Genomic DNA, 25,234 nt, shown 5'->3' with positions numbered 1-25,234 from the left:
GAAGAATCCTTGCATTCCTCCTTGCATTCCTGGGATAAAGCCCACTTGGTCGTGGTGTATGATTTTTTTAATATGTTGTTGGATTCTGTTCGCTAGAATTTTGTTAAGTATTTTTGCATCTATGTTCATCAGTGATATTGGCCTGTAGTTTTCTTTTTTTGTGGCATCTTTGTCAGGTTTTGGAATTAGGGTGATGGTGGCCTCATAGAATGAGTTTGGAAGTTTACCTTCTTCTGCAATTTTCTGGAAGAGTTTGAGTAAGGTAGGTGTTAGCTCTTCTCTAAATTTTTTGTAGAATTCAGCTGTGAAGCCATCTGGTCCTGGGCTTTTGTTTGCTGGAAGATTTTTGATTACAGTTTCGATTTCCTTGCCTGTGATGGGTCTGTTAAGATCTTCTATTTCTTCCTGGTTCAGTTTTGGAAAGTTATACTTTTCTAAGAATTTGTCCATTTCATCCAAGTTGTCCATTTTATTGGCATAGAGCTGCTGGTAGTAGTCTCTTATGATCCTTTGTATTTCAGTGTTGTCTGTTGTGATCTCTCCATTTTCATTTCTAATTTTGTTAATTTGGTTCTTCTCTCTTTGTTTCTTAATGAGTCTTGCTAATGGTTTGTCAATTTTGTTTATTTTTTCAAAAAACCAGCTTTTAGCTTTGTTGATTTTTGCTATGGTCTCTTTAGTTTCTATTGCATTTATTTCTGCCTTAATTTTTATGATTTCTTTCCTTCTGCTAACCCTGGGGTTCTTCATTTCTTCCTCTCTAATTGCTTTAGGTGTAGAGTTAGGTTATTTATTTGGCTTTTTTCTTGTTTCTTGATGTAAGCCTGTAATGCTATGAACCTTCCCCTTAGCACTGCTTTTACAGTGTCCCATAGGTTTTGGGTTGTTGTGTTTTCATTTTCATTCATTTCTATACATATTTTGATTTCTTTTTTGATTTCTTCTATGATTTGTTGGTTATTCAGAAGCGTGTTATTTAGCCTCCATGTGTTTGAATTTTTAACAATTTTTTTCCTGTAATTGAGATCTAATCTTACTGCACTGTGAATACCACTGAATTTTGAACTCCTAAGTTTTAAAAAAATCATATAAGGCATCTCATTAGTAATTTTTATATTTTAGATATACTGGATAAATAAAAATGCATTATAAAAATGGATGTTTTACTAGAAAATTTTAAATTAAATTTGTGTCTCACATTATAAGTCTATTTCTTAGAAATGATCTGAAGAGTCAGTAGAATTAAAACACTGACTGTGAAATACACCTCCAAAACTATGTCTTTTTATATGACAAAAGCTTAGTTACATGAAAAATACACACTGATAAAATTAACTATGAAAGGTGCACTAGCAAACCCAAGTGAAAAACTCCTTGTAGCCCTTGTTGGGCTTGGGTTTTCATTACACTCAACACTGGAACTACACTCCGTCAAACACCAAATCTGTACTGGGCACAAAACTCACCTGCTCATTCTGAATGACCTGGCAGATACAAGGCTTGCAGAAGACATGTGCACAATGTGTTATGACAGGAGCCATTAAGGAGTCCAAGCAGATTGCACATTCTTCATCAGAACCCGAGCTCAGAACTAACTTCATCTTCTTTATTAGCTTCTTCCGTAGTTCTTCAGGTGTATCATTCCCTAGAGAAAAGGCTGAATAATTAATTTCAGAGGAAGACTTGTAATATGACTAGACAATCTTAATCTTCCTTATATAGGGGAAAGTTTTGCTTGGGTAGTTTTTTTTTTTTTTCCATTTATCTTTATTAGTTGGAGGCTAATTACTTTACAATATTGTAGTGGTTTCTGTCATACATTGACATGAATCAGCCATGGATTTACATGTGTTCCCCATCCCGATCCCCCCTCCCACCTCCCTCTCTACGCTTGGGTAGTTCTTAGTCTTTTATTTTTTTTTATCATAGGTAAAAAGCATGATTTAAATTTGAAATTTTAAGAAAAATTCAGAAGTTCCACATAACATACCTTACACAGAAACAATATTATAACACAATCTGCAGGTACTACCATAGAATAAAAGTCTGATGATCAATTTGATCCTTTCTTCTAAGACTATCATTGGAAATCCTGGAAAATCTCATTAATATTCCATTTCATTGTTAAAGAGATTTTTGAGTATATTTCTAGTTGAGTCCTATACAAAAATCAATGTCCATTTGACAAACCAAATTTAGGCCACATGAACGATTTCTTATTTTGATTTAAATATCTCTAATAAATATAATGTGTAAACCAATCACATTTACCTACCTGACGGACCACTGGAAGACACTGCATTTGCAAGAAGGTGTGTATGACAACAAATTTGCCGCAATCTAAGCAAAAGACCCAGGACATCTGCATAGTGTGCAAGGACAGTCCCTTCATTAAAATACCTAGAGGTAAAAATGTTAAATACTATGAAGGCCTCTAAACAACAGTATTTCCTATTCTAAAACAGCACACGCACACACAAAATAGCATTGTTCTCTTCTTCCCTAGAAATCACTTCAAAACAAGAATGAAAACAGAAAAGTAAACTCTTATCTTTAATGAAACCAGGAGAGATTTACATCAATAAAGCAAAGTATATGAGAAATGGCTGCAAACTACAGTTAATGTCAAACAGGAAGATAATGAGAGAGATGACTGCAGATCTCAAGCAGACCTGCCGGAGCACAGTTCTTCAAAATAGACAGCATGCCCTAAGGAGAAAACCACCGTGTCTTACATGCAGAAATAAAAGCAGGGTGCATGGCTCATGGCTTAAACATCCCAGGACAAGTTTATACCAGGACAGAGGGAAGACAAACTGAATACGGAAACACACTGACCTACTGTGGTTTTGTTTTTTTTGTTTTTTTTGTTTTTTTTTTTTTTTCAGAAAATACTACAAGCACAGCATTCCATATCATAAGGAACCCTAAAGCTTCCAATCTCTGTTGAAAGAACTCACATGTAACACCCTGAGTCAAAATTAAACAGGATATATTTCCTTACCAGTCAAGGATACAACTAAATTCCTATCCCTTTGTATGAATCTCTTGCAAACTGCTAGTCCAGAAAGAACTCAAGACACTCATATGAGAGTAATAATCAGCACTGATCGAGGGAGAAAACAAATAGCATCAAAAGGAAACTCACCAAAAAAAGGTGCCAGAGAACAAATTAAAAATTATGACCAAGAATTCTGCCATGATACCACCACTTGATAAAACAGTTCCTCCTAAAAAAACACCAATAGCTTAAAGCAGAGACAAAACTTTGAAAAGGTATGGCAAAACAAAACAGAGATCAAAAATGAGCTGGGACGGCTAAAGAGCGAGAAAGAAAAGTGAACCATCAGAGAAAGCCACAGGAAAGCCAGCATAAAGGAGACCGTGTGTGTGTGCGCGCTCAGGCGCTTCAGTCCTGTCTGACTCTTTGTGACCTTATGGACAGTAGCCCGCCAGGCTCCTCTGTCCAGGGGATTCTCCAGGCAAGAATACTGGAGTGGGTTACCATGCCGTCCTCCAGGGATTCTTCCCCATACAGGGACCAAACCCCTGTCTCCGGCATTGCAGGTGGATTCTTTACCACTGAGCCACCGGACTAGCCACTGATAAAAACGCAGGAAAGAATGTGGGAAACAGGATTGAGAAAAGCAAAATTAAACAGAAAGACATAAAAGATCAGAGTAAAATGATACCTATGGAAAAACAAAGACTATCCAACATACACAGAGAAAAATAAAATAATGGAGCAGAAAGCAATATTTAAGAAAACTTTCCCAAAGAGGGGTACAGGGGAATCCTGGAGTCTACAGATTTAAATCATACCACTTCTTCCAGGAAAAATTAAGAGAGAAAGGTCCTGGTGAAATTGTTGGCCTTAAAGAAAAGAATAAAAATAAAATCAAGGTTTTCAAGGGAAAGATTCAATATAAAATAAAGAAAAAAGACAATAAAGGTTCTGAAGGAAGAATGAGTGATCCAAAAATTATATACCATTACATACCAAGGCAATCTGAAATTTAAGTATGAGGGCAATAGAAGAAATACAGCCTCATGGTTAAGAGGACAGAGTCCAGAGCGAAACTGTCTCAATCCAAAACCTGGCTCTCAGTCTACCTGTGAAGCCTCGGGCAGGCTCCTCGCCCTGTGCCCTGCGCGTCCTCAGCCGTGACACTGGCGCAGCACACACCTAACGGGACCACTGCATTGGAAGTCGCCCACGCAGAATACTCCCAACAGAGCTGACTACACCGAGTGACCTCTGTGTGCTGGTGTCACTAGTGAGGGTGGTGCTATGGCGGCAAACGCGTCTCAGGACTCAGGAACGCAGGCTTCCCAGGTGGCACAGCAGTGAAGAATCCACCCGCCAATGCAGGAGACGCAGGCAACCCGAGTGTGATCTCTGGGTCGGGAAGAACCCCTGAAGCAGGAAGCAGTTACCCACTCCAGTATTCCTGCCTGGGTGGGCTCTCCAGTCCGTGGAGCCACAAAGAGTCAAACGCGACTGAGCACGCACACCACAGCAACACTCAAGAATGCAAGGAACAGGCAATATAAAGATTAAACTTATGAATTCTAGAATCAAACTGCCTGAGTTTAAGCACCAGCTCTGTCATTAGCTGCGTGACACAAGGTAAGTCAACTAACTGCCTCTGTGTCTCAGATTCTTCCTCAGTAAAATGCAGGTAATCTTTGTTGTCACTTAATAGAATTGCTGTGAATTAATACACATAAGGCACTTTCACATGATTACATTAACACCTATAACTGCTCAATGTCTGTAAATGTATTACCTATTAAGATATTTTTAAAATACTTATTTCTCTAAGAACAGTTTCAATACAGTTATTTTTTTTCAACCTTTCAAAGAGAATAACATTTACCAATAGTCTAACTACTTCCTGGCATCATGTCTTACACTGAAAGTCATTATTTCAGTTTAAGAAATTCCTTTTGAGTGCCAGATACTGAAGTAGAAGCCTCCTCCTACCTCACCAGCTACTTTTGTTTTGTTAGAACTCTTCTCTAACTTCACTCATTCTCTTGGTGACCTTATCCAGTCTCCTGGCTTTAATTATCATTTACACACAGGTGACTTTCAAGTTTGTATCAAACCAAGAAAATTCCTATGAACTCTAACCTCATATCCAACCGAGTATGTGACATCTCCACTTGGAAAACACACAGGCATCACAATCGATGTGTCCAAAGCAGAGTTTCTCATTTTCCCTGAAAAAACTTTGCTCCTCCCATAGACATATTCTGCAAATGGCAATTTCATCCTTCTAGTCACTCATGTGGAAAGCCTTGCAGTAATCTTCCACTTTTCTCACACCCCATACTATATAAATCAGCAACTTCTGTTGGCTCTCCCTTCAAAATGTAACAAAATCTAGGCATTTCTCACCCTCTTCATCACTACTACTGCAGTAAAAGAACACCATCATCTCTTACTTTGATTACTGCCACTGTTCTCCCTGTGCTAACTCGCTTCAGTCACGTCCGACTCTCTGCAACCGTATGGACCGTAGCCCACCAGGCTCCTGTGTTCATGGGGATTCTTCAGGCAAGAATACTGGAGTGAGTTGCCGTGCCCTCCTGCAGAGGATCTTCCCACCCCAGGGATGGAACCTGTGGCTCTTGTGTCTCCCACACCGGCAGGGAGTTTCTTTACTTCTAGCGCCACCCAAGGAGTCCCAACTGTTCTCCCTATTCCTTATTCCTAAATAACACAACAGCCAGTGATACTTTAAAATAAAAATAAAATTAAGTCACTCTTGTGGTTCAAAACACTTCAGAGGTTCCTAAATCTCAGAAACAATAAAAGCCAAAGCTCCTGAGACATGCCACAATGCCTCACATAACTGTCACCCGCCCCTGCTCCACAGCTCTCTACCATCATCACTATTTTCCACCTTGCTCGTATTATCCAGCCACACTTGCCTCTTTGTTGCTCAAGTTCCTCGGGTTTGCTCCCAACTCAGGACCTTTACACTTGCTGTTCCCCTCTGCCAGAAATGCCCCCCTAGCCCCAAACTTCTTTCAATCCTTTCCCACATATCACCTTCTTGGTGAAATCATCTTCCCTGAACGCTATAAAAATTTCAAGTTTTAGTCCTTAATAGGTTTATTTTCCCTATGTATACGTCTTTCAACGCTTTTAATCTTCTCCCGTGTCACAAAAACAGGAATAGAAGCAAGCAAGGTCTTCTGACTAGCAATTCAAAACTTGCCATTTCACATAAATTTTTTTTCCTAACTGCAGGAGTTACTTACCTGGTGAATTATAATACTATTTCACTCCAACTATTAATTTGTAAAAAAGTAGTTTGAATACTTAAAACAAATTATACTTCAGTGTACTGAAGGCTTTTATAGCTTACATTTCTAAAAAGACTCTTCATTAAAGTCAACAAAGAAGAAAACTAATTTCTAAAATGGCTTTCTTTCTCCATACCTCCCAATAGTAGCTCTGCCTTCGTTTTTCACAGACTGGTAAATCTTTCTCTCTTCATCTGAAAGTGTAATGTGCTGAATAAATACTTTACGTTCTGGTAACTCCAAAACAGGTTTTCCTTTAATTTTGCTTGTCTTTGTTCTTCTAAGTGTAATATTTTTAATTAGGGACTGCAAACGCCTAGTCAAAATAAAACAAATAATTATATAACTTTTTATTCCTATATAAGTTGATCCAATGAGAACAAAACCAAATATATTAATCTGTTAGTTTTATAAACTTAGCAAAGATTTTACCAAAAACCCTTTATTTAGGGATTTTTATCCACTCTGATAATGACAGACATATTCTACAGAGAAAATTAGAGCAACAAAATGCATCTAAATTTGCTCTCAATTCAGTACCTGTCACAGTTTAATCTTTTATTCTGTCCTTATTTTTCTTATACTCTTCTCCCCATTTTTCTAATCACTAACCCTTTTTACTTCTCAAGTCTGTCAACTGTATAACCCAATGTTTGACACTCAAATTCTTAATAAGCACCTATTAAGCACAAGGCATTATACTAAGTATCATACGTTCATAAAAATGAGTAAGAATACCTTATTTTCAAAAAGTTTCTCCAGTAATATGAAAATCAAAGTACATAAATAAGTAATTTTTATAAAGTAATGAATACCAAAAATAAAAACATGATGTGACAATTCAGAAGAGGGATAAATGCCTTTTTAGATTCTACAACCTTTACACTCTCTTTTCTCAGTATCAGGGGAAAAAGGAAGCATATCAACTCCTTAAGAAAAGATATTTTCCTCACACTGAAAAATAAATACAATTTCTTAAATAAGAATTTAAATAGTTGATTCTAAGGAATCAAGTAGACAACACTGCAAGCTAGGTTAGTGGCTTTTGAACCTTTTTCATTTTACTCTATCCAACATATACACAAACACACACATGACAGAAACGAATATTTCACAAAATGATATTGTGTGGGATACACTCTGCTGTTTTATTAAATCTTCTACTCTGTTTCATTTTCTTTAATGAACAGCTATAATGCTAGCTGCCATCTTTATGATTTCACAAACTGCTAATCCTAAGCCCTGTCTGAAACCCAGTGCTGTAGCAAAAAATCTGAACCACGTTAGCCAAATACCTTGCAAAATGGCTATCACCAAGTTGATTTTTATGTTCTCAACTTTTATCTATCTCCACCAGAAACAACTTTCTCTCTTGTAGAAACTCTTGGTGATGCCACTGTATTATCAGATCATTCAATGATCACTATCTAAAGCTTAAACAAGATAAGTTATGAAAATCCAGCGCATACTGGACTCTCTTGAGCATATAATGTTTTTCCTACCACTGTTTATTAATGGTGGTTTTGAGAGTAAGAGCAACACACCAAGACTATGCAGCTCTGCTCTTTCTTCACAGTTTTGACTAAAATCAGGGGAAAGTCTGGTTAACCTTTTAGTGGTAGTTAGAAATTTTCATCTCCATAAACAAGAATGATCAGATTTTGAGAGTCAAATGCATTAAGCTGTAAACACGTTTTGGAGAGGAAAGCCACAACAGTCAGGTTAAAATGGTAATGAAAGTGGCAACTGGTTCAAGCTGCTAACAGTCATCTGCAGCTCTCAGCCGTGCAATCACCTACCGAAGCCCAGCTTCATCTCCCACTGTGACAGGGCGCTGTATCGTTCTGTGCCACCACTCTCTATCAACAAATGGTTTTAGTTTCAAAAAGGAAAGAAGAGACCACAAGTCCTTTAAAGAATTCTGAATTGGAGTGCCTAAAAAGAACAGAAAACTCTTATAACTCCACAGCGAGAGTACACAATCAAAATATCCACCTGGCCCAATTAACTGAGACAACACTTGAAAATGGGCACTTAGTTCTAAGCATACCCACTATTAAGCTGCGACTATAATGCTTTGTTAAACATACACAATCTCAAAATCCAGTCTGGCTCTAACTTTTAGCTCTCACTTGCCATACTAACAAAAAGAACACAGATGCCGTAAACTCCACTTTCCCCTTATCAAGAACATTTGCTTATCAGATTTTTAAATCAGCAGGACTAGCAAGAAGAAAAAAACTAATTTTTGAGTTTATATTCTTGTCCCCATCTTCTAGTACAGGTTCACATGTAGCAAACAAGCTCCAACATGGGAAGCAGAGAAATCAAGATTCTGATTGGAGAATTAAAGTGTCAAATTCCAATGTTGAAAAATTATTCTGGTGACTGTTGTATAAATAAACGATAATTCAAATGCTGCTGTATCATGGGCAGTTATGAAAAAAAAATCAGTTTTATTAAATGATTTCTATAATTAATTTTTTGAGAGACTTTATATCCACTTCAAATTTACAAGTTACCTCATAACGTACTTAACAATACATATTTTGGAATTAACTTTTCTAAAGTATATGCTATCTCAAAATCCAGTGAGACAGTATATGCTATCTCAAAATCCATGTCATTACCTGTCAAAACCCATCTTCTTTCTGCTTCTAAATCAAGTACAGCTTTTGTTTGCTGAGCATTTGGATTTCGTATGGCATGTCCTTCATCCAGGATCACTCTTAGCCATCTTATGCTATGTAAAGGACTATCACCCTTAGTCTAAAATAAATATTTCATATGAATTAAAGACACAGGAAATTAAAATAATACCTTATGTAATTTGATAATAACATTGAGTTATTTCTTAATATCATCACTTACTATGTGGTAGGTACTTCTTTAAGCATTACATACATTAAATTATTGAATGTTCACAAACTTATAAAGTATTATTATTCCTATTTTACAAATGAGAAAATTGAAGCACCAAGGTATGGTATATGTTGCTCAAAGTACCACAGCTAGGAAGTGCTGAGCTAGCATTCAAACCCAAGTTGTCTAGCTTCCTGCTGAGACCATGGTTCAAAACACTAAGTTATGCCTCAAACATATGACATATGATGTCAGCTATAAGAATTATTTGAAATAGCAGAATGGCTTTTTTATGTAAAAATCAATGTTCTTACCTGAAGACTAAAATTTTTATAATAAAGTATTTTGGAGAACATTTTCACCTAATAACTGGAATTTAGACAATTAGAATCCTAAATGAATTGGGAAACTCCTAAGTTTCAGATATTAAAAAAGCTTATTTTTAAATAGAGATAAACAATTATCAAATCATTGTGACAGAAAACAATATTCCAAATTAGAAAAAGAATTCATTGACAAATTGCTGGATACACTTAAATTCAAATTTAAAAATTTAAGTGGTCTAATTATAAAAATGTCCCTAAATTATTATCTAAAGGAAGTTGAACCTTCTTTTTTTTGGCAAAATATTAAAAAGCAATTTTCTTTTGTGGTGACAAGAGAGGCAGAACGGCAGCATCACCCTCTGAGAGGTAACACCCAGGGCCTGCCCTCCACACCTGTACATGAGGACCAGGCAGCCAAGAGGACCAGAGGACCGGGGTCCCTGTGCTAGCTTAGCTGTGATCACGGCTGGAAGGATAGCCTGATGCTCAAGTTTCTCCACCTGTGCAGTGATAATGTGGCAAATTCCACATCTGAAGAAACCCATCAACTCCTGAAACAGAGATCCTTAATCTGGAGGTAGAGCCCACAGAAGGAACTCAGGGCACTCCCACCAGTTCCTGAAATTATATGCTAAATTATATGGATAGGTATGCATGTGAATGGTTCTGAAAAGGGGGTCTAGAGCAACACTGTCCAACTGGACTGTTGTGCAACCACATATGTCATATTCAATTTTCCAGTAGCCACACTTAAGTAACAAGATGTAGGTGAAATTAATTTTAATAAAATATTTTACTTAAAAAATTTCCTATTTATTTCGTATATATTCAGAAAGAAAAAAGAGAAGAGTATAAAGCCTAAAACTTAGAACACTTTAGAAACCTGAAGCAATTTCTTAAATTCAACTTCTGAAAATCTCTGAGCATCAACACACTTACACCATAGTCATGAGTTAAAATATTGTATGTAGTCAAAACAATATCCTGTTTTGAAAGCAAGGTTGGGTCTCTAACACGATCAGGACCATAATAAACATAAAAATTCAAGTGCACATCTGATTTTATGTGTTGTCCAAACTGGTCCTAAAAGAAAATAAGAAATATTTTAATAATAAGAAGATCAGTATCAGGTTTAATATGTATATAAAATGTACTGTCTTGGCAGTTTCACAAGTCAAAACTACTAAAATCCCATAAAAACAAGTTTCATGCAATCTAAACTAAAACAACAATAACAATACTAATATTTTATTGTCAGAGAAACTGACATATTTACAGTAATAATAAATTATATAAATTTTGCCTGGCCCTACCAGTGAGCGGCTGCATCATCTTTAGAAGTTAAAAAGCAACCAAGCTCTTTTAAGATAGTAATTAGGTTTTTTCAAATTTAGTATTCTACAAAAAGGATCTTTAATGATTCTAGTTAGTGACTCAATATTTTAAAAATTAAACCATAAAAGAGCAGTAAGCAATCTTTTCATGAATGTAGGTAGAGTTTCAAGCACAGTATCCGCTTTCATTCACTTATTGTAAGACTACTATTTGTCAGGTATAAACTAGAAAGATGGTACAGCTAAAGAAAAAATAAGACCAGGTTGCTGCCCTCCTTGACAACATGATCAGTTTTTAAAACTTAAGAGTTCTTTGTTTGGGTTTTTTTAACTTAAGAAAACAACAGAGCTGAGAGATTCTGAGCAGAAAGCAAAAATACAAAAGATGAGAAAGAGAGAGAGAAGACACTAAGGAGACACAGCTGGGAAACTGTCAGGTGAAAACTGATGAGGACGAAGACCTAAACCAGAACGGCAAAAGCCAGCCCAGAACGGGAAGGACTGACATGCACATGGGCTGATGGGGACTCGAGAACTAATTAAATACGGAATATGAAGGCAAGGGAGAAAACAAAAGAAGACTCCGAAACTTAAAAAACCACTAGAAGAACTGTGTGATAATGATACAGAGAAGTTTTAAAAAATAAGGAAAAACAGGCATAAAGATGAGAAAGAGGTAATGAGTATTACTATTTTAGACGTTTTAAAATTTTGGTCACCTTAAAATATCTAACTGGGGAAATACACCACAAAAATTTAAATATTGGCCTATAATGCAAGTGTAGATATAGTCTTCAAAGTTATCAGTATCAGTACATGAAACCACTGGAATAAATAAGATTGTCTAAGGAGAACAAATACAATGATAAAAGTAGGTTTAAGGGAAAGAGTCTACAGAGAGCAATATTTAAAGAGCAAAGCTTATGCTTCTATTGGGAGACAAGACATGAAGTCTGAGGTACAATTTAAAATATTCCAGCAAAGAAAAATATAAAGCAAAAGTGTTGAACTTTTGATTCTTGAATCTAGAGGACTAATACGAAAGAGGAGAATGAAAGAGTTGGCTTAAAGCTCAACATTCAGAAAACTAAGATCATGGCATCCGGTCCCATCACTTCATGGCACATACACAGGGAAACAGTGACTGACTTTATTTTTCTGGACTCCAAAATCATTGCAGATGGTGGTTGCAACCATGAAATTAAAAGACGCTTACTCCTTGGAAGGAAAGTAACCAACCTAGACAGCATATTGAAAAACAGAGACATTACTTTGCCAACAAAGGTCCATCTAGTCAAGGTTATGGTTTTTCCAGTGGTCATGTATGGATGTGAGAGTTGGACTATGAAGAAAGCTGAGTGCTGAAGAATTGATGCTTTTGAACTGTGGTGTTGGAGAAGACTCTTGAGAGACCCTTGGACTGCAAGGAGATCCAACCAGTCCATCCTAAAGTAGATCAGTCCTGGGTGTTCATTGGAAGGACTAATGTTGAAGCTGAAACTCCAATACTTTGGCCACCTCATGCGAAGAGTTGACTCGTTGGAAAAGACCCTGATGCTGGGAGGGATTGAGGTCAGGAGGAGAAGGGGACGACAGAGGATGAGATGGTTGGATGGCATCACCAACTCAATGGACATGAGTTTGGGTAAACTCCGGCCAGGAGTTTGTGATGGACAGGGAGGCCTGGCGTGCTGTGATTCACGGGGTCACAAAGAGTCGGACACGACTGAGTGACTGAACTGAACTGAACTGAACATGGATCTCATTACAAATTTTCATAATACCAAAAAAAAAAGCTTAGGAGAAAAAAGGCAGACTACATATGATGTACGGAAGAGGTGGAGAAAAACAACGGTCACTGAGACAGCAAACAAAACCTTGAGTGGAGGACCAAAGAATATCAAAGTTCCAAGAACAAACACAAGATTAATTTTTTAATTTGTAATTTATGCTCATTCCCTCTATTTACCAAAAGGGTTAAAGACGATTTACAAAATAACAGGTAACAAAAAGTAATAAAAGGAAAACAAAGTCAGCGCAGGAGCAAAGAAAAAGGGAATTCACTGGACACGGCAACAATGAAGTCTTGGACGAGAGTTCAGAGAGTTTCTAAGGAAGATGGGAGCAAAACCCAGACTTACTGTGGCCTAAAGAGAGAGTGAAATCTGAAACAGCAAAGGCAAAAATACAAAGAAGATAAAACATGAAACGTTAAAGGTGAAAATGCAGAGAATTATATCAAGAAATCTGGTGGAAAAGGAAAGGAGAAAAAGAACAGTATGAGAAAAGTCAATCAATGCGTTAGCCTTGAAATGGAACGGATAATATTTGTGGAAAGATTAGATCTGACATAAAAGAAAATTACCTCTTTTGGTAAAAGACCACCTATAGTATTGAGTTTCTAGTCACTGTGGTAGGTTGTATGTGTGTGTCTGTCTGTGTGAATGAAATAGCAGTTACTACTTAATTTTCCACTGGGAGGATAAGTAACCTGAATACCCCCCAAAAAATTATGTGATGTATGTGGGACTGGTATCTTACTCCTCTAACTGGATTCTTTCCCACATTTGAAGACAAAGACGGGAAGGAAAGGTTACTTCTAGCCTGCTTATTACAGTACTGTACAGTTATGTCACTGGGAGGCTTGGAAGACAGCAACTTGCAGAGATTGCAAAATTCTAATTCTTATCCCTATATGCTCAACCATCATTCCTTTAAAAATGAGACATAATCATTAAATGTGAGACATAATCAAGAGAAAGTATTTGAAAATCAAAGGGATCTGAGTACATTTCATGAAAGAGCCAATGGAGAGAGACTGGACAACCAGGCCAAGAGGAAAAATAACAGACAAAATGCAAAAGCAGAAAGAGATGGAATCTAATGTATAGACTAACGTACTGATCTCACAATGAGTAGGAACTCTGCCATGCCTGAGATAAAAGGAGGCAAGTTGAGGACAGATGCAGATAACCTTGCAGGTGGCAAGAATGGAAGCTCAAATTCAGTGGTCTTTATGTTCACAATGCTTCCAACAGTCATTATTTCATTAGAACATGCAGCTTGAAATAGAACCAAGCTGCTCCTACACAAAAAGAGGCTCCATTCAATGTAATGGTTTACAACAGAAAAGCAATCTCAAAGGAAAAATAAAAAAGACTGTATTTTCTGGCGAGTAGCACTCCAGTACTCTTGCCTGGAAAATCCCCTGATAGGCTGCAGTCCATGGGGTCGCTAAGAGTCTCGGACATGACTGAGTGACTTCCCTTTCACTTTTCACTTTCATGCATTGGAGAAGGAAATGGCAACCCACTCCAGTGTTCTTGCCTGGAGAATCCCAGGGATGGGGGAGCCTGGTGGGCTGCCATCTATGGGGTCGCACAGAGCCGGACACGACTGAAGCAACTAGGCGGCAGCAGCAGCCTTAAAAGTACAGGCTCTAGAGTCAGAATGTTGGACACTATCTCCTTGCTCCATCATTTATTGGCTGGATGACCTTAGGCAAGTTATTTAATTCCTCTGTGTTTTAATTCAGTCACTTGGAAAATGAGAATATTAGTTGTGAGGATTCATTGAGAAAATCTATGAAAAGAGTTAGGAAATTATTGGAAAAACTGAGCACGTAAGAGCTCATTAAATGTTTGTAATAAGCTGTTAAAAAAACAAGTTATCATTAGTGGTGTGCTTAAAAAAGAGATGTCAACAGTTCATAAATATGATGTGGTCTTAAATTATACACCTTTCCTACTTCAGGGGACAGAAAGGAAAGAGGCAGAAGTACAAGTCAAATCTTACAACAGCAACTGACAATGTTTCTTTCTTTACTATACATTTTCAGAAAAAAATTATTTCAATTCAGTAAAAATGACCCCAAGTCAATTAACAATTATTTGAATTTAACTATAAAGTGCTGAGCAACCATATTTCTCCCAACAAATGACTCTCTTTATAGTGTAAGACAAATATAAATTATATTTTTAAAGGGCTGTGAAGATTTACCATCCAGTTGCTTAACACAGAAAGTGGACAGATGATCAGTGTTGTTCTTGGTTTATCTTCAACATCAGTTTTCTTTGAACTCTCCACTGCAGATGCTCCTGAAAGAATGAATCAGCAACACATCTTTCAGCAGTGTTATTTTTTCTCAAACATACATGAAGTCAATAAAGATATGTCAAAAATAAGCCTCTATGAAGAGAAATTAGGAATAATTAAAAAGAAACAAAAAAACTTCTGTTTCTAGCCATAATGAAGTAACAGGAACTAGATTTTACCTTGCCACTTTATACAACTAAAAATCTGAATAGTGATTGTTTATGGGAAATGTAGAGGATGACTGACTGAGAAAGGGCATACGGAGGAAGTCTGGAACATCTCTTAATACTTGTTAGGTTATTCACAGTTATTAAAATTTGTTTTACACAGTTTTCTGAATTTGTACTATAGTTAATGTGGTATCAGACTCCAAGATGGGCCCAAATGGTATCTAATTCCCCAAAGTCACAATCTTGTATAGCCCCCTTCCACATTCAACTAGAGTTGGTGGATATGATCCCCTGGAGAAGGAAATGCCAACGCACTCCAGTGTTCTTGCCTGGAGAATCCCATGGACAGAGGAGCCTGGTGCGCTACAGTCCATGGGGTCGCAGAGAGTCAGACACAACTTAGCGACTAAACAACAACATGACCAACAGGATGTGGTAGAAATGATAGTGTATCACTTCTAAGATTGTTATGAAAGACACAAATTCTGACTCAGATGCTCTCTCCCTCTGTCTAGTCAGCCCCTCTCTCTGATCACTCTCTCTGGGAGAGGCCAGCTGCCACGTGAGGACACTCAGGACAGCCTATGGAAGGACACACTACAGTTTTATTTTCCACTTCCCTACTGGACAGTACTGACATTTTTTCTAATATGTTGCTAAGATAATGTGATAAAACTATTTTCTCACATCTCGTAGTAGGTATCAAGAGTTCTAAGTCATGTATCTTTGGGTTCATTGTACAGCTTACTTGTTCTCCAAGGTAATTTACACTTCCATACACTGTGTTCCTATTCCTTGCCTATAAACTGTGAGAATTTTTTGGGGGGCGGGGGCAGGCTGTGCCCCACGGCTTCTGGGATCTTGGTTTCCTGACCAGGGATCTAATCCTTGCTACTTGCATTAGCAGCACAGAGTCTTAACCACTGAACTGCCAGAGAAGTCCCACATTTCTTAAAATTTCTAAAGTCAGGGTCAACAGTAATCTAAAAAGTATTTTCTATTTCTAATTTTCTGATTTTGGACAAAACTTAACTCTTTCTCATCTTTCTCTGCTAGTTCAAATATCACCTTCTTAAACAGGTGGTTGTTGTTTAGTCGCCCAATTGTGTCCAACTCTTTGCGACCCTAGGGACTGCAGCACGCCAGGCTTCCCTGTCCTTTACCATCTCCCAGAGTTTGCTCAAACTCATGTCCTTTGAGTCGGTGATGCCATCCAACCATCTTGTCCTCGCTCATCCCCTTTCCCTCCTGCCTTCAATCTTTCCCAGCATCAGAGTCTTTTCCAATAAGTCAGCTCTTTCCATCAGGTGGTCAAAATAGTGGAGTTTCAACTTTAGCATCAGTCCTTCCAATGAATATTCAGGACTGATTTCCTTTAGGATTAACTGGTTGGATCTCCCTGCAGGCCAAGGGACTCTCAAGAGTCTTCTCCAACACCACAATTTGAAAGCATCAATTCTTCAGTGCTCCGCCTTCCTTATGGACCAACTCTCACATCCTGTACATGACAACTGGAAAAACCATAGCTTTGACTAGATGGACCTTTATTGGCAAAGTAATCTCTCTAATTTTTAATACACTGTATAGGTTTGTCACAGCTTTTCATCCAAGGAGCAAGTGTCTTTTAATTTCATGGCTGCAGTCACCATGTGCAGTGATTTTGGAGCCAAGAAAATAGTCTGTCACTGTTCCCATTATTTCCCCATCTATTTCCCATGAAGTGATGGGACCAGATGCCATGATCTTTATTTTTTGAATGCTGAGTTTTAAGCCAGCTTTTTCACTCTTCTCTTTCACCTTCATCAAAGGGGTCTTTAGTTCCTCTTCGCTTTCTGCCATAAAGGTGGTGTCATCTGCATCTGAGCTTACTGATACTTCTCCAGAAATCTTGATTCCAGTTTGTGCTTCATGCAGCCTGGCATTTCACAGGATGTAATCTGCATATAAGTTAAATAAGCAGGATGATAACGTACAGCCTTGATGTACTCCTTTCACAATTCTTAACCAGGAACCTTAGGTCAGTATTTATTTCACTGTTTTCCTTTACTTTCTTCATGTTTGCTGCTCGCTAAGTCACTTCAGTCATGTCTGACTCTTTGCCACGCTATGGACTGTAGCCCACCAGGTTCCTCTGTCCATGGGATTCTCTTAAGTAAGAATAATGGAGTGGGTGGCCATGCACCCCTCCAGGGTATCTTCCTGACCAAGGGATCAAACCAGAGTCTCTTGTGTCTCCTGCATTGTAGGTGGATTCTTTACTGACTAAACTACCAGGGAAGGTCCATTTTTAAAGTCCTTATTGAATCTGTTAAAATAATGATTATGCTTTACATTTTGGGTTTTTTGGCCCCAAAATATGTAGGTTCTTAGCTCCCTGACTAGGGATTGACCTGAATCCCCTGAATTGGAAGGCAAAGTCTTGACCATTGCCCAGTAGGAAAGTCCCATTCTATGTCTTTTGACTGGAACATCTGGTCCATAATTATTGATATATATCTATCTTCTTATTGCCATTTTGGTAGTTGTTTTGGCTTTCCTTTTGTAGGTCTTTTTTCCCCTTCTTTTGTTATCTTATTATTTGATGACTATCTTTAGTGTTATACTTACACTCCTTCTTCTTTTTTGTATGTATATTTTTTATAGATTTTGGTTTGCAGTTACCATAAGGTTTTGTACCTAAAGGAAATAAGTCCTGAATATTCATTGGAAGGACTGATGCTGAAGTTGAAGCCCCAATACTTTGGCCACCTGATGCAAAGGACTGACTCACTGGAAAAGACCCTGATGCTGGGAAAGATTGAAGGCAGGAGGAGAAGGGAACGACAGAGGATGAGATAGTTGGATGGCTTCACCGACTCATTGGACGTGAGTCTGAGTAAGCTCTGGGAGTTGGTGATGGATAGGGAAGACTGGCATGCTGCAGTTCATGGGTCACAAAGAGTCAGACACAACTGAGTGACTGAACTGAACTAATGAGGTTTTTGTACAACAGTCTCTATACATACATGATTATTTTAAGTTGCTGACTCTTAATTTCAAATGCATTTTAAAAACTCCCTTATGATTACTATTTTTGAGATATTTTACATCTAATTGTCTTGTGTATTCCTTAACTGCTTATTGTGGACATAGATGATTTTACTACTTTTGTCTTTTAACCTCCGTACTAGCTTTGTATGAGGATGATTTTCTACTTTAACTGTATGTGTGCCCTTTACAGGTGAGTTTTTTCTTTCTGTGATTTTGTTGCTAGTTGTGGCCTTTCCTTTTTTGCCTAGAGAAGTTCCTTTAATCGTAAACCTGGTCTGGTAGTGCTGAACTCGTTCATCTTTTGCTTGTTTATAAAGCTTTTGATTTCTCCATCAAATCTTCAGGAGACTCTTGCTAGGTAGAGTATTCTTGGTTGTAGGCTGTTCCCTTTCATTACTTCACATTTATCAAGCCACTCCCTTCTGGCCTGCAGAGTTTCTGCTGAAAAATCAACTGATATCCTTAAGGGAGTTCCCTTGTACGTTATTTGCTGCTTTTCCCTTGCTGCATTAAATATTTACTCTTTATCTTAAATTTTGCCATTTTAATTACAATGTGTCTTAGCATGTTCCTCCCTGGATTCATCCTGTATGGAACTCAGTTGTTCCTCAATTTGGGTGACTGTTTCCCAGGTTAGTGAAGTTTTCACAGCTATTACGTCTTAGGCTTTTTCTTTTCCTCTTCTCCTTCTGGGACTCCTATAATGCAAATATTAGTGAGATTGGTGCTTTCCCAGAACTCTCTTAAAGTGTCCTCATTTCTTTTCATTTTTTCTTTTAATTATTTTTAATTGCAGGATAACTGCTTTACAATAGTATGCTGGTTTCTGCCACAGATCAACATGAACCAACCACAGGTATACATATGTCCCCTCCCTCTTGCACTGCCCTCCCACCCCACCCCACCCCTCTAGGTTGTCTCAGCAAACCAGAATTGAGCTCCCTGTGTCATACGGCAAACCCCCACCAGCCATCTGATTGTACACAGGGCAACGCGCACGTTTAAGGGTCAGGGTATGTACGCAGGCAACGCGCACGTTTAAGGGTCAGGGTATGTACGCAGGCAACGCGCACGTTTAAGGGTCAGGGTATGTACGCAGGCAACGCGCACGTTTAAGGGTCAGGGTATGTACGCAGGCAACGCGCACGTTTAAGGGTCAGGGTATGTACACAGGCAACGCGCACGTTTAAGGGTCAGGGTATGTACACAGGGCAACGCGCACGTTTAAGGGTCAGGGTATGTACACAGGCAATGCAGATGCTTCAGTGCTGCTCTCAGTGTCCCACCCTCTCCTCCTCACACTGCGCCCACACGTCTGCTCTCTCTGCGTCTACACTGCTGTCCTATAAACAGGTTCATTTTTCTTTTTCTGTTTAGTAGCAGTGATTGTTACAGAGCTGGAGGAATCATGCTCTCTCACTTCAAACTATACCACAAAGCTACAGTAAGCAAAACAGTATGGCTGTGGCACATAGAACAATGGAGCAGTACAGAGCTCAGAAATAAACCGACACACGTATCATCAATTAACCTACAACAAAAAAGACAAGACTACACAATGGAAAACAGCCTCTTCAGTAAGTGGTGATTTGAAAACTGGACAGCTACATGTAAAAAAATGAAAGTAGAACATTCTCTAACACCACATATGAAAATAAACTCAAAATAGACTGAAGACCTAAATGTAAGGCCAGATATTATAAAAATCCTACAGGAAAACAGAACACTCTTTGATATGAATCACTGCAATACTTTTTGGATCCATCTCCTAAAGAAAATAAAAGCAAAGATAAACAAATGGGACCTAATTAAACTTAAAATCTTTTACACAGCAAAGGAAACCACTGACAAAACAAATAAGCTAAATGGGCAGCCTACTAAATGGGAGGATATATTTGCAAATAATAGGACTAATAAGGGATTAATATACAACATATACAATCAGCTCATATAACTCAACATCAAAAACACAAACAACCCAATTAAAAAATGGCAGAAGACCTGAATAGACATTGTTCCAGAGAGGAAATGTAGATGGCCAACAGGCACATGAAAATATGCTCAACATCAATGCAAATCAAAACCACAATGAGGTATCAAATACCTCATACCTATCAGAACAGCTATCATCAAAAAGAATATAAATAACAAATGTTAGTGAGGCTGTAGAGAAAATGGAACCCTCATATACTATTAGTGGAAATAAAAATTGGTACAGCAACTATGAAAAACAGTAAGGTAGTTTCTCAAGGAACCACATGACCCAGCAATTCTACACTTGGGTATATACAAAAAGATAAAAACACTAATTCTAAAACAACACACTCACCCCAGTGTTCCCAGCAGCATTACTTATAACTGCCAAGATATAGAGCAACCTAAGTGTCCATCAGCAGATGAATGGAAATAAAAGATGTCTCACACACACACACACACACACACACACACACACTCGAATATTACTCAGCCATTAAAAAAGAATGAAATTTGGTGAATTCACTGGTGGTCCAGTGGTTAGAACTCAGCACTTTCACTGCTAAGGCCCACATTCAATCCTGAGTCTGGGAACTAAGATTTCACAAGCTAACAAAAGGAAAAGTTAAAAACTTTTAAAAAGTTTAACTTTTAAAAAGTTAAAAACAAATAATGGCAGAAAGTGAAGAGGAACTAAAGAGCCTCTTGATAAAGGTGAAATAGAAGAGTGAAAAAGTTCTCTTAAAAACTCAAAAATCAAAAAACGAAGATCATGGTATCCGGTCCCATCAGTTCATGGCAAATAGATGGGAAACAACAGAAATAGTGACAGACTATTTTCTTGCACTCCAAAATTATTGCAGATGGTGACTGCAGCCACAAAATTAAAAGACTCTTGCTCCTTGGAAGAAAACCTATGAAAAACCTAGACAGCGTAGTAAAAAAGCAAAGACATCACTTTGCTGACAAAGGTCCATCTAGTCAAAGCTATGGTTTTTCCAGTAGTCATGGACATGTGTGAGTTGGACCATAAAGAAGGCTGGGCACCAAAGACGGATGCTTTTGAACTGTGGCATTGAAGAAGACACTTGAGAGTTCCTTGGGCAGCAAGGAGATCAAACTAGTCAATCCTAAAGGAAATTAACCCTGAATATTCAATGGAAGGACAAATGCTGAAATTCCAATACTTTGGCCACCTGATGCGAAGAGCCGACTCCTTGGAAAAGACCCTGATGCTGGGAAAGACTGAAGGCATGAGAAGAAGGGAATGACAGAGGATGAGATGGCTGGATGGCATCACCAACTCAATGGACATGAGTTTGGGCAAACTCCAGGAGATAATGAAGGACAGGGAAGCCTGGCATGCTGTGGTCCATGGGGTCTCAAACAATGGACACAACTGAGTGACTGAACAACAACAAAAATAAATAAAACAAGTAATATTTTCAAAAATGAAATTTTACTATTTGAAACAACATGAATGGACTTGAAGAGCATTATGCTAAATGAAATAAGTCAGAGAAGACAAATATTTTATGATATCACTTACAAGGAGAATCTAGAAAATAAAACACACTAGTGAATATAACAAAAAAGTAGACTCACAGATATAGAGAACTAGTGGTCATCAGTGGGGAGCAGGAATAGGGGAGGGGCAAAGGAGAGGTAGGGAAGTAAGTACAAAATATTAGGTATAAGCTATAAGGATATATTGTACAACAGGGGGAATATAGCCAATATTTTATAATAACTATAAGTGGAGTAGTACCTTTCAAAACTGTACACCTGTAACGTATGATACTCTAAAGCAACTACACTTAAATAAAAAATAAATTAAAAACCTTTTAAATTATGTTTACATGTTTATTTCATGTTTCCACTTCATCATTAGACATAAACCCCATGAAAATAGACTTGTCTGCTGCATTTTCAATTATGGAAAATGGAAGATACTAAGGTACAGAGATAAAATAATTTGTTAGATCACCTTAACCACAGTTCAATCTCTTTCCATTTCAAATACTTAGACTCTTAAGCAGTGTCATTTTCCTACGAATTACAAATTATAAAGTAATAATAAATATCACTCACATTTTTAATTAAAAAACAAATTCTTCTCATACCAACAATAAATATTTACAATTCTAAGTAATCCAAATTAAATTAAGTTTTAAAGCTGCCATAAATTGCTCTGTGCCTTTACTGGAAACAGTATCTCTGCTACTCAGATGAGTAAGAGACCTCTGTCCATTGTATTTTTGATGGAACTAAAACAAATAGAATAGGAAAATACATAAAATTGTACTTTTAAAAATGAGATTATATATTTTTTCTCTACTTTTTTCTTGTAATATTTTATACTTTTGTCCTTTAAAAATTTTTTATTTGAAAAACAGAAAAAATAAACCAAACAAAAGCAGATTTACTTACCCCTTTTCAACATTTTCTTTTTTGTTGCAGGGGTAGATGAAGTAAGTGCGCAAGCAAACTCTGCATCCTCTTGAACCTTAGAAGATCCTGCTGAAGTACAAACCACAGAATCATTAAGATAAATGAAAACTAATTCTCTCCTGTACTTAAGGACAGATAACTTTCTAAGGATAGGAAACATAATACCACTTACACTCTCAAGAGTTTGTATTATTAAATAAATATAAAATAATTTCTAGTAACCAAAACTGCCTCTTTTGACACTGAGCATCTTTCTAGCTCAGAAAAGAAACAGTCATTCAGGATAAATTGAAGTGTCTCCTAAGGAAGAAATCAGAAAACAGAAGCAGTCAAATGCAGAGTGATTCAGCTCCCAGACGGAAGGAGAAGACTGTCAATGAAACAGGCGTTTAATTTTTCATGAAAATGCTGCCCAATTTTCAGATCAGTCAAATGGTGATGAGTTATTTTCCAAATGCAACACAATTTCTTAACTTAGGAATATGATACAATCAGATTAGGAGATAAACAAAGTAAAGTTATGTTTTAAAGACAAAGGAAAAGTAAAGATACTCAACATTTGTAAATTTGTATAATGCTAAGTAACAGCTGAGCTATATTGACAAAAAGGAAGTCTCACCCTGCTTCTGTTACTACAATTTATACATATACAAAACAGGTTTTATTGAAGTTATTTTATAAGTAGCAGAAAGATTTTCATTTTGTCTAAAGCTGGTTTAAATATTTTCTCTTAGATTTTCATTTGAAACTATTCTTTCAATTTGCTTCATTCATTTAACACCCTTGGTAAGCTCCATAAATAGTTCAAACATAAAAAGTAGTCAAGTTTAAGACCTATTACTAAAGAATTCCAAGCTAGACAGATACAAATCAATGAGCCTTTACTTAAATAATCTTTAAGTGTAGATAGGGGATATTGAGATGTATAAACATACCTTTCACTCTGACTTTAGTCTCTGATTGTGTTCTTTTCAGTTTGCCTAAAAACAAAACCAAATATAACGTGGTCACACTAGGAAATTAAAATATAGGACACAGTATCAGATCAATCTCATTTCATACTACCTTTCATTTTCTGTGGCAATTCACTTGGTTCCACTTCCTCTGAATCACTACTTTCAGTGTACGGTACAGCAGGTTTTCTCCTAAGATTAAGTATACACAATTTTCTTATCAACCCAAAGCAAAATGGGATATAAAATCTATGTTTAATAAACATAGCACAAATGCTTTGTCTTACCCTGGTTTATTTTTTGAGAAAATTTCAAGGGAAAAAAAATTTTATTTGACAAATGAAAGTCAAATTTGCTAAAAGCATTTTGCTTTCATAGCCAGATGCATTTAACTGTACAAAATGCAGTAGCATGATTATTAAAATAAATTTGAGAAAGTAAACAATTCTAGAATACTAATCTCTTCAACACTTTATTCAGTATTTGGTAATTCAATTAAAACACTTGTATAAAAATAGAACAAAAAAGAAGTGATTCTGATTATCAAAGAAAACCCTCCAATATAAAGTAAGCAGCTAAGAGGCAAAAATATAATTCTTTCATAACGGAAAACTCTTATAAATTCTGTGTAGTAGTACAGTACTATGTTTAAGTGCCTAGAAACAATGGACTGTGGAATGAGACTGCCTAGATTCAAATCTCCATTCCACCATTTATTTGCTATGTGACTTTTGGCAAATTACCTAATATTCTTCTAAGTTTCAGTTCCCTCACTTGGAAATTAGGAATAAAGATACAATTCACTCTGTACGATAAAATGTGTTAGCACATGTAAAGCCTCTAAAATAGTCCCTGCTGCACAGTAAGTATATATTAATTAATAGTCTGTGTGTTGGTTGTTTTTCCCATGTCATCATTATTTCCACCCTTGAACTTAAATCTGGTCCAGCAGATAGTGCTCTCTTACCCAGACTCATGGTCAGTTCAGAGTTATGTAAGATCTGAGATCTAGATAAAAGGGAAACTGATGAGTCCTGGTTTTATACTCAGCTCAGACAGGTGTTAAAGATAGAAAAATTAACAAAGATTTGAAATCTCTATTTCAAATAGAATAGCTAAGAGGGACTCAGATTTGAGGTTACACCTGCAGGTATCAACGGTGAACAACAAAACACAAAAGCCAAGTATTTAGATCTACCTCAGAGAATAAATAAAATTTATAAACTTAACAACTCAAGTGGAAATCAGAGGGGCATTATGGGCTTTATTCAAATTCTCCTTCCAGTCTACATTAATATAATACTGTCCATAAACAACTTTATCATGTTTTATTTCTACTAAAGGTAAAATGAGAAACAACTCAGATGAGCAAAGAGTGCTTTTGTCAAGTCGTCCAATAAATATACATCAGTTCTCAACTCCTTAAATTTACAAAGAAAACTCTTCTAAAGTCTCAATGAAAACAAAAAACCCAAGAGTGAGATCTCAGTTCCTATGTAAAAGAAATAGGAAAATGATAGAAAGATAGTGATTATTAAAAATTACCAATTACTTCTTTTATATAATAATGTTACTTTTTAACCTATAAAATGAGAACAGTCTACCTCCCTAAGTCACAATGATTTTAGCAGTTTGAAATTAAAGAATGTATTTGAAAGAACTATGCTGTGGAGATAATGGTTATATCTTTCTTCTATATGTAAGAAAATAGAGAAGTTGTT

The 25,234-nt window shown here is 37.0% G+C and overlaps 1 protein-coding gene across 2 annotated transcripts in view; it reads right to left on the bottom strand.

Annotated features, from left to right (window-relative positions):
• HLTF (helicase like transcription factor) overlaps window positions 1–25,234 on the bottom strand; it is a 63,801-nt gene that overhangs the window by 12,539 nt on the left and 26,028 nt on the right. Inside the window, exons 11-20 of one of the 2 annotated variants that reach the window (XM_043474058.1) lie at window positions 23,626–23,705; window positions 23,496–23,540; window positions 22,540–22,629; window positions 14,840–14,937; window positions 10,446–10,589; window positions 8,949–9,087; window positions 8,118–8,253; window positions 6,455–6,634; window positions 2,276–2,400; window positions 1,467–1,645 (exon numbers count right to left, since the gene is read on the bottom strand). In XM_043474058.1, coding sequence (XP_043329993.1) covers window positions 1,467–1,645; window positions 2,276–2,400; window positions 6,455–6,634; window positions 8,118–8,253; window positions 8,949–9,087; window positions 10,446–10,589; window positions 14,840–14,937; window positions 22,540–22,629; window positions 23,496–23,540; window positions 23,626–23,705 — 1,216 coding nt within the window. The remainder of the gene's footprint in view (window positions 1–1,466; window positions 1,646–2,275; window positions 2,401–6,454; window positions 6,635–8,117; window positions 8,254–8,948; window positions 9,088–10,445; window positions 10,590–14,839; window positions 14,938–22,539; window positions 22,630–23,495; window positions 23,541–23,625; window positions 23,706–25,234) is intronic. The other variant, XM_043474059.1, reaches the window with a different exon arrangement.

The sequence above is a fragment of the Cervus canadensis genome, chromosome 7 (genome assembly GCF_019320065.1).
Source record: "Cervus canadensis isolate Bull #8, Minnesota chromosome 7, ASM1932006v1, whole genome shotgun sequence".
In the NCBI taxonomy this organism is placed as follows: domain Eukaryota; kingdom Metazoa; phylum Chordata; class Mammalia; order Artiodactyla; family Cervidae; genus Cervus; species Cervus canadensis.
The sequence above is the reverse complement of the archived record's forward strand: the minus strand, read 5'-3'. Positions and strand labels throughout refer to the sequence as shown.